Here is a 15765-nt window from a genome sequence, read left to right on the forward strand (position 1 = left end):
GGTACACTTCCCAGTACCTGTGTTTCATCTGAACGTCTACCGGTACACGGTGATGAAAGGGAAAACATTCTTTAGGTATTATAGTTTACTCCTACAAAGAGCACGCGAAGAATTTCTACACGTCTCAACATTCCACAAAATACAGTATGAAGTATATTACATGCTCACGGACTGCGTCCTTACCATGTTCAGAAAGTTCAATACCTATAGCTTGGTGATCGTGCCAGACGACTGCAGTTTTCTCAATCGGTTAAAAATAATTATTATATACAATAATTATGATATTCCTATTAGTTAAAAATAAGTAATTAATAAATTACACTTGTAATTGATTAATTACTGCTATTAGTTGAATTTTTTAAATTAATTATAAATTTCTTAACTTTAAAAATTATTTTAATCTACAATTTTGTTTCTGTACCGTATACACATATATACACGGTGGTTCAGAAGGAAAGGGAAATAATTTGGTAACTGGTTTAGAGCTTGATATAAGGAAAAAGGTTCATACAAACTTATGTCCCACCATGATTTGTTATCAAGTTACGGCTAGCGAAAAATTTAGCCCGGATTTCATTTCACCCGGAAATGAGTTCATACTGAAATATTTAAGGCCTTATATAAGGACCAGTATAACCTATTAATTAACAATAATTACAATAATTCATACTATTTTCAGACGAAGTGACTTTTACCCTTAATGGCGTAAATAACATACGGAATTCACATCGGCGGTCTGAAGAAAGCCTACATGCTGTGGTTGAATCAAATTTCCGGCAGTGACTTTTGGTGAACGTTTGGTGTGACATGATCGACAACAAATTGAAACGCCCTTTCATAACAGAACAACTTGTCAGGGGAGAAATTATCTGGAACTTTTAAACAATGAATTTCTTACCGTGGTTGAAAATTTCTCATTGGCGAAACGAATTGAAATGACTATCTCCTTGATGGAGCACCAGTACATTTCACGAATGAAGTAAGACGGTTCTTAGATGAAAAATTTACTGGTGAATGGATTGGATGTAGAGGGCCGGCAAATTGGCCACCTAGATCACCTTACTCTCTTAGATTGCTGTTTATTGGGATGGATGAAATGCGAGGTAAAAAGTAGACACATGTGATGAACTGATGACTCGCATTATTAATGCTGCTGCCCTCATCAAAGAATGCGTTGACGTATCATTTGGCTAGCGAAAAATAATGTAAGGAAACAAATTGAAAAGTTCGTCGATGTCATTGGTGGAATTTTCGAACATTTATAGTAAATTATTACAGTATTAACCACAATTCTCTGATTCTTCTGATGCGTTCAGAGAATTCTGTGGCTTCTTTGATTGCACTTGGTGTTTTTGGCTTTCGGTAGCGTGTGTACCTTCCGATAGTTTCAACGCGTGCTAATTGCATTCTGCAGCTGCTGTGTAGCATCATTCAATTTAGTATTAACCACAATAAGTATTTTTTAAGTAAAATAAAATTTTTTCAGTTTTTTCAAAGGTCTAAATTTTATTGTACTGAAAATAGTTTTTTTTTAGTTTCTGCATATTCGTAACATTTTTCTGTTAAGTTTTGTTTATAATAATAAAATTTGATTTATTTTTTGATTTTTATAGCCTTTATTACATAGATTTTCACAGATTTAAATTCTGTACAAGTTTTGTATAAAATTTACTCATTTGTTAGTCATTTAACAAAGTTGTACTTCAAGCCTGAAAAACGTATTTTTCGTTATCAAATTTTTCTGTTTTTCGTTGGATATCATGAAAACTGCGGGATATACAGTTCTGGGATACCGTTTTATTTGAATTTTCAGGTCAGAAAATATAAGAAACCATAAAGTTTTCCCCTTATATAAGGACTTAAAAATTTCAGTATGACCTCATTTTATCAGGGAAATTGAAATCCGGGCGAAATATTTCGCTAGCCGTTACTCGATAATAAACCATAATAGGACATAATGTTCTTATGACCCTTTTCCCTTTTATCAAGTTCTAAAACCGGAAACCAAATTATTTCTTTTTCCTCTTGAATCGCTCTGTATATATACAGAATGTATCACGAAGTTCTACCGGGACTTTCATAACCTATCCTAGTCATGAAAATAATGGAAAACATACATATAAACAAATATGGAATTACATATAAACAAGTCTTGGAATTTTTCACATACTACAGAATTTATCTCTCCTTCAGTAAAAATGTACAAAACTTTATGAATGTGGCAATCTATATTTACCTTATGAAAAGATAAATACATATTGTTATTTTGTCTGCGAAAACGAAGTCCATTTTTAGTGGCGCGGGGTAGATAAATACGCATCATAAATTTTATTTACAATATTAGGTAATGAAAAGATATTTAATAAGAAACGATAAGAAATATCGATTTTCTTAATACTGGCCAGAACTATCCTAAATGTTATTCGTATCAATAATTATTGTGAGGTGCTCTCCATAGCTGCTGATTGATTTTACAAAATGTTATTTTACATACATGTTCATGTAAAAATATGTACGTGAAGATGTACACTAACACAGATGCTAGTACTACTGCTAGTATTGTATAACCTATAGTCATACTTTTTTGTTAGATTTAAAATTAAATGTTATCAATTTAATTGATCTGTTTTAGGACCAGTTGGATTGAGACCGGATAATATCAAAAGAAATTACAGAGTAGATTATTATTATTACAGTTAACTTGAAAACTAAGATCATTCAGATTTTAGAAAATTGAATAAGAAAAATTTGATGCCGAAAAACCAACACTGGGTAAGACAACAGAAGTTAAAATTTTTTCAGTTTGAATATACAGTTTAATAATCAACAAATCGGCCGTGATATATTTTCTTTTCTGTTGTAAATGTATCTAATTTTTAAATACCGTAACATAATTAGTACTTGCTTTATGTTTATTGCTATCGTATATATTGCAAAGAGATATTCTTAAAAGACAGTGAAAGTCGTAATGCTAAGTTGTCCCTTGGCATCGGTAAAGGTGTACAAATGAGCAGTGTTGTCTCATTTGATTCGCTATAGGAGGAGATAGCAATGAAATACGTTATTGTTTAATCGTTAACTTCGGTTATACTGTAATGTGTTTCAGCTAAGTGTCCGACACCGGTCGGATATTCAGCTTTCTCCAAACGCTGGCCGGGGGCCGAACGAACTAAACACAACCGGTTAATATAATAACAAATAAAACAAGCTCATTTGGCACATCTTCCAATACTATATTTTAGCATGTTCCTTACATTCTACGATATTAAGATTAAAAAGTTCTACTATTGAACAGCTAAGTAAGGTATTTAAATGCAGTCGAACCACTTATTTAAATGTAATAAGTATTCTTGGTCATTAAACAAAAATATAAATAATTTTCTTCAACTTCTCACTCATAAAAACATCAATTTTTGAACAAATCCGTTTATTACGTGATTGACCAAAAACGAGTGTAATGGGTTTAGGGTGTATGTATGCATGTTTTTTCCCATCGTAGCAGCTCAACCGATTTGGATGTACCTCTGTATGACCCCGCGTTGGAATCCTTACGTTATCGGAAGTGTCTACAGACTATATAAAATGAAGTCAAATCTGTAACTGATTGGTACGCAGCTCAAATGGAATGTACTGTATTTAGGGTGTATGTTCGTGAGATTTCATTGTAAAAAACTCTATTCTGAAAACTACAAATATTTTTTATTTCTCTTCTACATACCTTTACTACTTCTCTATATAATCGCCACATAAATTAAGACGTTTATCGTAGCGATTCACCAGTTTCAATGTATCCTCGTCGTATTTTTCTGCCGCCAGTCCATTTAGCCACTGATTAACAGAATTTTTTAAGTTCAACTTCACCCGTGAATTGCTTACCACTCAAAAATTCTTTTAATTTCCCAAACAAATGGTAATCAGAAGCAGCTAAGTCCGGACTATATAGTGGTGATCGTAAATTTCTCATCCAAATGTTCTCAGTAAATCACGTGTCGGACCCGCATATGGAGGTGCATTGTCATGCAGCAGAACGACACGGTCGGTCAGCCGCCCACGTTGCCGATTTTGAATGGCGCGCAGTAACTTGCGTAGAGTTTCGCAATAGGCTTCTGAATTTATAGTCGTTTTACGTGGCATGAAATCGATCAGCAGTGTACAAAATCGATCCCAAAAGACTGGCCATCAGTTTGCGTCCAAACGGCTGTGACTTGACTTTTGTTGGTCTGGTTGATGATTGAAGATGACGCCATTCACTTGACTGCCGTTTTCTCTCTGGCGGGTAATAGGAAATCCACGTTTCATCGCCGGTAACAATTGAATTAAGGAACTCATCACCTTTTCTAAAGCGAAAAACCAAAAATTCTAAAGAGGATCCCATTCGGAGTTAGTTTGTGATGTTCCGTTAAACGTGCGGCACCCAACGTGCACAAACCTTTCTGAAGTCTAAACGGTCATGAACATTGCGACTGATAACAGCTCTTGAAACATCAGGAAAAAGAAGGGCCAGGTCAAAAATCGTTGAGCGACGATCTTTTCTGATTTCATCATCGACGCGTTTCAACAAGTCCTCGGTGATTATCGAGGGCCTCTCCGAACGTTCTTCATCGTGCACATTAGTTCTGTTATTTCTGAACCTTTCACTCCATCTTCAGATGTTTCTTTCATTCATTACATTATCACCGTACACAGCAACCAACTGCCGATGAATTTCAGCCGGCTTAACGTTTCGATGGTTTAAAAAACGTATGACTCCACGTATTTCACAGTCGGTGGCAATATCGATTTTCCTGTTCATTTTATAACGTAATAACTCACACGTAATCAAAGATACTACAACGCGACAGCATACAGACAACAATGCAATGTGTACATTACTAGCGTGGCCATGAACGACAGAGGTTCTCCAATCTTAAGGAAAAAAATTTCCCAGGGGTCTTTACTTTAGAGATATCCCTCGTATGTACTTATGTTATTTCCACCGTAGCCTATATATATATATATATGTGTGTGTGTGTGTTTGTAAATAAAATGAAAAAAATGAAAAAAAGATTGTACTACAAGCAGAATTGTTACCAGCACGCCATTTAATTATTCTATTATTAGTAATCCTATATTAAAGAGTAATGTTTATCAGCAGTGTTTTGTTTTTGGCAGTCGTTTTTTTAAAATTTCTATTATTTATCTGTAGTTTTTTTCGTAATTATGGCCAAAGGTATTTTTTAAATACCTTTGACCATAAATATCATATTATGCTTACGTTGCCAATTTCAATAAATTACCGAATCATTTAAAAAATTTAATTTCAAATAAAATGAAAAATTCTCTTTTACAGAAACAATATTACTCTCTCGATGAATTTTTAACTAATATTAATTAAACAATAAAACCATCTCAGAATCTTCTGCATATTCTCAATTCAACGGATACATAAATATATATTCAAATAAATCATTTTCGTTAACGTCTTCCGAATTGCAATTAGCAATTTTTTTTTTTAGATATTTAATATCTTCACTTCATTATTATACGTGTTTAAATTTTAGATATTCAATGTGAGTTTTAAGTACATCTCTTTCTTATTTTATAAAAAAAAGTATGTATTTTGTGAGGGTGCTGTGATCAAGGTTTCCCTCATTTTTGTAACTGTAACAAGCATATCTACCATTTTACGTGAACTGTTTAGTGTATTATTATGTACTGATTAAGATAAGGTATTTAATTACTATTTATTTAAAAAGTCCCCCAAAAGTGCAAGAAATGCCTTCATTAATATACTTACATCAAAAGACATCATCACTTTTGATTTAGTTTTTTCTTAAGACGTTTGTCATAACTAATGAAAAATACTCTCGTTCACAAAAATAAAACACAGACGAGAAAATAATAAAATGCCACAGCAGTGTAAAATTAGGAATCATTGTTATTATATTTGTTTACACCTTCTAATCATTTCCACTAATCACCACTAATCATTTCTATATGCAACACTACAATAACTGAATGCCACCTCATATAAGAGGTGACCTCTTTTATTTGCGGTGATACTCTTTTTTTGCGATAACTATGAGAGGCATAAATACAACTGTATATTTCTAGCTATAATTGGTAACCGGGTCATCCAGGAAAAAAAAGGATATTTGTACATTAGTTGCTTAACGTTAGTATTAGCTAACTCAATTCAGTTGCACCGCTGATTTGAAGGACAATATTTAATCTTAAAAGAAAGAAAACGAATGAGAAGAAATAAAAAAAAGTTAAATGTGGTGATGAAGATAAAGTTTTGAAATCACAATACGACCAACTCTATCATTTGTCTATTGTAGTGACAATAAAACAATTACTGCTGTAATATCATAAGCTTATTAGTAATAACAATAATGAAAAACCTAATGTAATGATATTAAAAATATTATATAATAATAATCACATTAGGAATTATTTAATATTAGAATAGATAATAAATATTAAAACCTGAAAAGATGAGCGATACCATTTAGGAAAGTGATATCTACACTTATTTTTGGTTTTGTTACTGACAGTGTTCTGGCCTGTTATATTTTAATGATTGGAAATTCTCAAGAAAAAATTCGATCTTACCATAAAGATTTTGCAGATAAAAAAAAATCCACTATTTTATGATGTTAAGAAAAAAAACCAGGTTTCAAATGCAATCATTAAAAGAAATTATCCACTATTTTACAAGATTAACAAAGAAATTAGTTTTCAAATAGATTCAATAACAATCATGATTTCAAATGAATGTTAGTTCAAAAATAAAGCTACAATAATTCGGGAAATTAATTATCGCAATTTCCAAATAATAACGAACTTCATGATACGTGCAAATACATATTTACGTAACTATTGAAGAATAGGTAATAACTGCGTTGTGACTGAATGCACTGTGTAGAACGTTTCTCTAATATATAAAAATTATTATTAATTTAACTTTTACTATTTTTATTTCGTAGTGTAAACTATTCACAGTTAATTAATACTTCTGGTACATGCAAATAAATAAACTGATTATCAAAACTTATGCTACTAAATTTCAACTTTCAAGAGAGAGTAATGCATTGAATATCGAGGGAAGATATGTTTTCCGTTCCAGGTATTGTAAAGAAAAAATGCACAATATCTTTTTTTTTGTAACGGTAATGTTTTAAATTTATTCTGTATGGCAGTGGATAACTAGTTTAGATTAGTTATAAAAGAAAGTCATTATACATTAAGATGTGATACATTAATAATACAATATAAGGATCAACCCGGTTACACCACGTCTCAATCCGTCACGTAACACAACTCTCAAATCGTTAAATTTATAATGTGTTTTCTTTTACTTAATATTAATAGTTGAACTTTCGCTCGATTCAAATTAATTTTATGCTACTTTAGTACACTATTTTTTTAAGCTTCTTACGCTTTTCTCAATAAATAACGACAAGCAATTAAAATACCTTCGCGTGAATTGACAAAGCCTCATTCAGTTTTGTTTTCAGGAGAACTAAAGCACGCACTTGTCTTTCATTTTAAAGTGAATGCTGTTAATACATTCTTATTTAATAGGAATTTTCCATTTCTTAAACTGATTAAATCTATAAAATTAAGACTTTCCAAAAGAAGAATTTACTGTTTTTTCCCGTAGACGATCGTTTCATGCGGTTATCTTCACACAACTTGAATCACATTATATAACATACAATGATACTAAATCTATCTAAACTAAATCTGATCGTATACTAAAAATGAGCAGCACTAACATCACGAAACCCGTTTTTTAAAACTTAATGAATTCTATTTTATCACTTAAGCTAAAAGATTTTAACCTGCTATTAAAGAAACCTTTAACGAAAGTTTACATGCAGCTACTTAGTTGCAAATTTTAAAAGGAATTGTGAATGCATTACACAATATCAATTGAATTCTTGATCAAATATACACGCCATTCACAATCAGTACAATACTGATAAAGATTGTACAGCTTTTCACTGCATTCTACTTGAAAACCGTAACAATTGAAAATTTTTTTAACCTTTTTTTTTTGAGAAATTTTTTTTTTTAAATTTATAAATAATTATTATTCTCCCACTTAATCTGGTTTATTTTTTAATTTAGGTCGTCATAAAAACACGATACGGAGATAGCTTTTACTAATCCAAATACTGAAATTTAATCATGCAGTTAACTGTTATTCTTATGACTTCATTTCTCTAATCTTTGTATTCTCAGTATTCTAGTATTCTCTTTTACTGCAAAAACGTTTTAGACGTTTGGAATAGGGATCCACCTCCTTAAACATAGTTGTATAAAAAATAAATTTTTGTCAATACTGCCTCACAGAAATCTAGTAGCGCCTTCCTTGAAAATACTGAATGAAAAAAATTAGAAATTAAATAGATTTATAATGCCTCTTGATTTTTATGTCCTCTTTGCATATTCATAAAAGTTATCAGTATTTTTAATTTAAAATATACTGAAGTAAATCTGAAAAATTACGAGAATCCTGTTATTAGTCATTATTTGTCGAATTTACATTCCTTATTAACTTTGAAATATAATAAAATTTTAAGTTCGATTCAAAAAGAATTTTAATTAATATTTTCATTCTTAGAAAAGAATTACATATGTGATGCCAGATATCTGAATATCAAACTCAAGCTGCATAAACATGAAAAATAGATAATTTTTTTAAATTAAATTTATTTCTCGCACCAATTAATGAATAAATTAATATACATTAGCTATATAATGTTAATAACTATAGTATATATTAACTATATTTCTTTTTTATATCCAGAGATTGCTCCCTCACGATAGGAGGTAAGCGGAATTACAGTTAGAGATTTTATCCAATCTACACTACTATTCCTAAGGCAAAGTTATTAACTTAACCCCAACTTTCAGAGTATTCCTTCAAAATGGGACTTTAAATCAAGTTGAAGTAATATTCTTAATTAAACTAGATATTATCCAGCCGATCAGTAAAAACAATTCATATCTGCTATCTTATTTAAATTACTTATAATTTAACTAAACTTTTTAATATATATATATATATATATATATATATATATATATATATATATATATAATATATTTGTAAAATATAACTAGATTAACAATAATATAAAGATTAATAATAATTACAATAATATTTTATCAATGATCTGTCGTCGCGATGTCCCAAAGAGAAGTTAAGTATTTTTGGTCTACCGTGTGCCGAGTACATTCGAAAACTTTTCTCTTATATTGGAGTGCAACTTTCGAAAGACAAAATAGATTTCTGTAAAGTTTACGTAATTACTTTCTAATCGTTCCTAATCAAAAAGAAAAATTTTTTTAGGGGTTTTCAATCGTATCGAGTATGCCGGTATTTTTATCAATTTAGTTTCTGTTTTTAGTTGTCGATATGTTCTTTTTATTTATTATTCAGTAAAAATGGTTTATATTAAAGCGCAGGACTTGCAGATAAATTTCGAGAAGTTTTGTCAAATACAAATTAATAGTTTAATATAGTGTGTTTGGTTTAATAATTCAGACTGTATTGAAAAAGTACATAATTGCAACGGTCAAAGGTTTTTAAAAATATTTTACTTCTTTTAATTACTAAATGATTCTGATCAAGAGTTTCATTATAAGGCTAATAAGAGCAGACCTGGCAATAGATGTAAAGACGTTACACCCGGGCTCTTTTGAACTTAAATTGTGCGAAGAAGTTTTCGGATTTACATTAACATGTAGAAACTGTACTTGGAGTATGGAATCTGACTGACGAAGATTTCAATTAAAAATCCTTCACTGAACAAGGCACTCGTAAAAAATTACTCACAAGCATTTTGCTTGTGACTATGTATAGCTAACCGTATAACGCGTGAATTAAATAGATATTTTAACGCTGAAATCGGTAATCTATTCTTTTCTAGCACAATACACGAGTTTATAAAATTAGTTTATCTTTATGTAAAACTTTAAAAGTATTTTATAAGAGGAAAATAGAAACCTCAATGATATTCAAGATCAACCTTTTTCCTGTGGCAGCTACCTAATACAGAAGGACGATTTTATTTTTCATTTGTTCTTGCACACTTATCTGGTAATGTTTAATGTAATTTACTTCAGTTTCTTCTTGCCGAGTTTTCATTTTTTCCCAAGAATCTAATCTGATATATTAATATTTAATAGCATACTAAATAATGAATTATAAAATGACTTAATTATTTTATAACTCAAAGAAGATATATAAAAAAAAATTACAACAATAACAAGATATAAAAAAAATGTATATTTCTAGTCGTAGTTTTTTTCATTACTGGTGAAATTTCATTATTATTCATTTTATTTAATGTCATGCTATCCACTTATTTTTTCTGTCTATTTTGATTATCTCCGTAAAATCACGGATTCTTTCTATTAAAAAAAATTGTACAAGATTACGAGGGAATAAAATGTACATTATAATGAGATTTTAATTGTATTTTCCACAGAGTCCCAAAATAATAAATTAAGTAAATAAGTAAGAAAATAATGACATAGCGATCAGGAAGATAAAAGCAGTGACTGGTAGCCGTGTCCCAATTTTGACCAGTAACATTTTGTGGCAAAACATTTATATGAAAGTGTTTACCAATTTTTAAAGGTAAAATGATGAAATCATTAAACCGACAAAATTTACTGCCGCTTTTCTCGAAGAACAAATCAAAATTCTAATTTTGCAAATGCAATTCCTACTGTGAGAGAATTTCCGGAATGTAGAAAAATTGAAAAAATATAATCGCATTAATAATCTGTAATTCATTTTTCTACCCCTCTCATTATTAGGCCTTCACGCCTACTCTATATCATTTTTATGATATTGTATTTATATAACCAAATAATTTCTGAATTATAGGAGAAGCAAATTTCATTAAAAACATTAATGGATTCCATGATGTAGTGATTTCGTTAATGTTGTATTAAAATTTTAAAAAAACGAATAAAAAATCGTTGTACTCGTATTTTCCATAATTTTTACAAGGTTTAACTTCTCTATTATTTCTTGCAGAAGCGTCACCTTTGTTCAGGTTTACGTTACCGAGAAAATTCAATTTTTTCTTTAATTAAACGATCTATGGAAATGTTACTAGTTGGTAACAATTGTAATTTTTTTATTAATTTAATTTAAAATATAACTGTACGATTACTTTCTATTAGGATTTTTTGATGAATTACGAGTTTTTATTTTTATTACGCGTATTTTTTTGTTTTTTCTCTGTTACTTTTATTAAGAAAAAAAAATGGGTTTAATTAATTGTCGGAAAGGTACAGAAACATTTTAGATTGATTTTTTTTATCGGTAGTGATTTTCACATTTTTCCGATTACTCTATTGTTCTGCTAATTGCCAACTTATCCAGGAAGGACATTACATAGTTCATAATGTTAGTGGAAATGCCGTTTACTAAATTATAATGTTTAAAATTTATCGATAATTACAATTTAATCTTAGAAAAAGGAGAATTACCTGTTAAACATGTTGAGTTTTCCCCTAACTAGAGCTGTACAGTCGATTCTCTATACACAACAGTCCTCTATACACGTCCTCTATACACAACAGCACACAGATAACAAACAGACACTCAATCATACAAACAAACAAACAGACCGTGTTCTACTCTCTACTCTCTGTTATACGACTGAGACGATCTGCACGAGACTTCTTCACCGACTGTAGCCGCCACAGTCGTCACTCCTGCCCCGACCACGAGTCCACTAACACACTAGCTACCTGTTTCACTTTCCTTTCTCCGCACACAAACTGACGGTACACAGTTATACAAATACATAAGCGCTCGTAAAAACCACATTGCACATCGAATGTTGACGTACACTTCTTTGAAAGCATTACTTAAAACAATATTTGTTGCTTAGTTTTACTTAAAATAGTACAGAATTGTATATTTTTGTAATAAAGCAATAATAACACGCACGCGCGATCACAAACAGACACATACACACACACACACACACACACACACACACAGTAGCTGTAACGCATACAATAATTATCACCACAGATACCTTGTACGTTTTTCTTTTACTGATTATATTTTTTAAAAGTTTTTTGAATTCGACATAAAGAAGAGACACATTTTTACTTCCTTGTAAGAAGAAAAGGAAGTATTGTGATCGGCAAAAATGTCGGTTTTCAAATTTAAACGGATATATCCATTTTGACTAGTTTCGGCATGACATTTGTACGTAAGTACATGTGTATCTTGTATAACTCAAAAACGATTAGGCCCAGAATGTTGAAATTTTGGATTTAGGACTGTTGTGACATCTAGTTGTGCTCACCTCCCCTCTTGATTGCAATCGACTTGACTAAAAGTGTCCAAAAAAACCCAAAATTCAAAAGAATATGGATTTTTCACTTTTTCTTAACTGCAGAATTAAGCCCTCGTTGAGAGCTTTTCAACGATATATTATAAGTGGTAATTATTTTCATTGGTTCCAGAGATATAGTTAAATAAAATACGGATAAAATTTGGATTTTAATTTTGATCTTAACGTTTTTTTAACTTTTTTCTTAATTTAAATATATAGATTTATTAATAAATATTAACCTCTGATGTAAAAACATTTTTACAATAAATAATAATTCAATAATAATAATGAAAAAAAAAAATCAGAAATTTTTAGTAAAATAAATTTTATGTACTTTAAAAATGTGTACGTCTACAAGGAAGTCATGTGGTGTCCACATCAGATTTTCTTACTTAAGTTTAGATGTGTTATGATTTACTTGCTGTTCTTACGTACAGTTTTCGTATTTAAATTTGTTTAGCCTTTACAAATTGTGTGTAAATAACTTATTAAAATTTTACTTTAGATAACACGCGCTACACACACCAGATCTTCTGTTGTAACCACGTTTTTGTTGGTTAAAAACCGCGCTTTTTATGGAATAATAGTTTTTTTTTTAAAAGAAATATTATTATTTTAAAAGGTTGTAGATAACATTTTGACAAATATTGTAGAATGTTCTTATTGAGTAGACAGTTTTTCAATGCCTTCGACCTTGCTACGCAATTTCACAAGAGATGCGGAGAAGTGTAAACAAAACAAATATTAGTAGTTCATTCTGTTAAAAGTGAAAGCGATTCAGAGTGTATAAAGAAAATCCGTTTCTTTATAGATATATTCTACAAGGTGATTATTCGGCTAGAAACGATAAATAGCTTTAAAAATGTTGTATCCTTTGCGTTGCATTACATTTTTATTAATTGTATTAACCCAATTCTATTTCTGCTATGTATTATCATTATATCAATTTCAGATTTCCAATTTTCATACGCGTGATGTTTAAAATTTTTGACCGGCTATCACTAATTATTTTGGTATTAATTTAAGAAACGAGTTAGGGGATAAAAATGTGATTTAATATTCAAATTGTTAAAACGAAGGATATATTGATTAACAATTTTCTTGTTATCAATATTATAAAAATATCTAGAGTTTAAGAATTGTTTGAAAATTTTTCAGCATGTTTAATTGTTAGGTTAGTACAAAATATAATGGCGGAAAACCGTGTTTTGGGAAAGAAGCATGACATTTATTTTCTGAACAATGAATTCAGTTTTTTAATTCTGTCTGAGATATAAAAATTGCAATCACTGTTACCCCTTAAAACGCTTATTTCCGGAGTCAATTAATATCAGAATACAGTTCTCGATGTTATTAAAATTATAGAAAAATCTATGAATCAAGAAAACCGGTCTAATGCGGCAAAAAGGTTAAATGTGCTAGAAATATTTTCAGCTACAGCTGGTAGACTGTGATCATCATAATTAATTGTTTGAAAGAACAAACAGAATAATTGGTAAGGTTGGAGTAACATTACTAATGGATAGACTTGACAGAAAATATCTGTGTAATTATTTTCAGTAAACATTATATTATTAGTAATGGCAGTGGATCGTGAAAATATACTAGTTTTGAAGCTAAACAAATAATAAGCAAATTATTGCTTCATGATAAGGATACAAAATTGAAGAGGCAAGATTTCATTCCGGTTATTTTTTGTTAAGATGTGCAATTTTGCTTGATGTCTGAAATTTGTCTTAAAAGCTGGAAAGTAACTAAAGAAAAGTGTCCTTTCTACAACTTATAAACTAACTATCCCAGCTTGAAAACTGCGAAAAGAATATTGAAAATTTGTCCTATCGGTTGTCTAATCAATAGGACAAATCTTCTCCAAACCGGCCTAGTTTTATTTTGACATTTTTTGAAGACTGGTTTTTCGGTTCTCAGCCATTATTCAAGCGACTATTTCAGTGGTGAGTGATCACTTACAAAATAAAAAACGGTTAAAGTTTACTGAACCGAGTATTCTTTTCTTTTTATAAAGTAGTAATAAAACCCAGTAATAAAACCTTGCAACTAACTAGTAGTGAAAAACAACCATTATTAAGACGTGAATGAAATGATGTTTGTGAAATACAAAAGTGATTCGATATATTTTGAATAAGTATGGAAGATTTTTACTAATTTTACCAACAAAATGTTTAAATGTCGCCTTGCCTAATCAGTATTAGTCCACAGTAGTGGTTTTGTGTTACGCGACATCCTCGAGACTTTCCTGTCCTCTGCAGGTTAGACGATTCTGATCATATTTTTATATATGTGACAACTTCAAATACATCAGGTTTTAGTGTACATATAGGTAGAGATTCTTGTTCTATCATTCAAATTACATCGTATATAGTGTAGATATAAAACAAAAATTATATTATGAAGTAAAAAAAGTTAAAATCTAATGTTACTTAAAAGTTTCATGTAAATATAATACAAATTATAATATACAGAATATACACAAAAAATATTCTAACAGTAGAAACTAAATAAAAAACCGTGTAAATAATTTGTAAGCCTACTAAAAACCTGGTGAGGCCATTAGACGATTATTCTGTACAAAATAATCAATGTCCAAAATTGTGACAATGTATAATGCAAAATCTGAACGACAAAATGGATCATCCTAGATAAGTAACCAATGAAAATAATTGTTTGTTGCTATCCGAACTTGACTGTAACAAAAGTAAAATTAAAATATATAAATATATATTATACATATAAAATACATTTCATATATATTACTGACATAATTTATTTGTCAGTGGATCTAATGATGATGTTTGATATTAACGACTGCAGGACCAATAGGAAAACATGTGGTAGTCCCCCCCAACAATTATCACATTTCTCTGATTTAATATTTTCTTATAATTAAATAAATTACATTTCAAGCATTGTTGTTCATGGAAAAAAATAAATTGCAACATTTAAAAGAAATAACATATATCTCTAATTTAAATAAGGAAATGTTTACCGTACGAAATGTTTAAAAAAATAATAATTCCCGGTTCTTACAGAGAGTAAAACGTTTAAACTGAGCTCCTAGTTAGATCAGTACGTTTCTATCAGCTATTTTACGATCTTGCGACAATATTTTTATGGAAAAACATTTTGTTTTTCTGGTAAGTTTCATTTTCTTTTACAAAACGCAGGGATAAAACTATTATGGATGAACTAACAAAAGTATACCTTACTATTGTCATGAAATCCATTTCTTTAAGTTTTAAATAAAAATTCAAAAATAAAAAATAATAGTGTGATGACAGAACGGGGATCATTTGTAATAACCTTATTACAGTATTTATTTAAAATGGATTGTTATACCGAATAACAAATAAGAGAATAAGATAGTAGATCGAAACAAATAGTATTT

At 29.9% G+C, this 15765-nt stretch overlaps 1 protein-coding gene across 1 annotated transcript in view; it reads right to left on the minus strand.

Annotated features, from left to right (window-relative positions):
* Window positions 1-11731, minus strand: part of cysu (peroxidase homolog) — a 219000-nt gene extending 207269 nt beyond the window's left edge. The window contains exon 1 of the mRNA XM_075372261.1: window positions 11500-11731. Within this exon, the coding sequence (XP_075228376.1) occupies window positions 11500-11510 (11 nt within the window). The 5' untranslated portion in view covers window positions 11511-11731. The remainder of the gene's footprint in view (window positions 1-11499) is intronic.
* Window positions 11732-15765: the final 4034 nt, after the last annotated feature.

Source organism: Lycorma delicatula, chromosome 1 (assembly GCF_047948215.1).
Source record: "Lycorma delicatula isolate Av1 chromosome 1, ASM4794821v1, whole genome shotgun sequence".
Classification (NCBI taxonomy): Eukaryota; Metazoa; Arthropoda; class Insecta; order Hemiptera; family Fulgoridae; genus Lycorma; species Lycorma delicatula.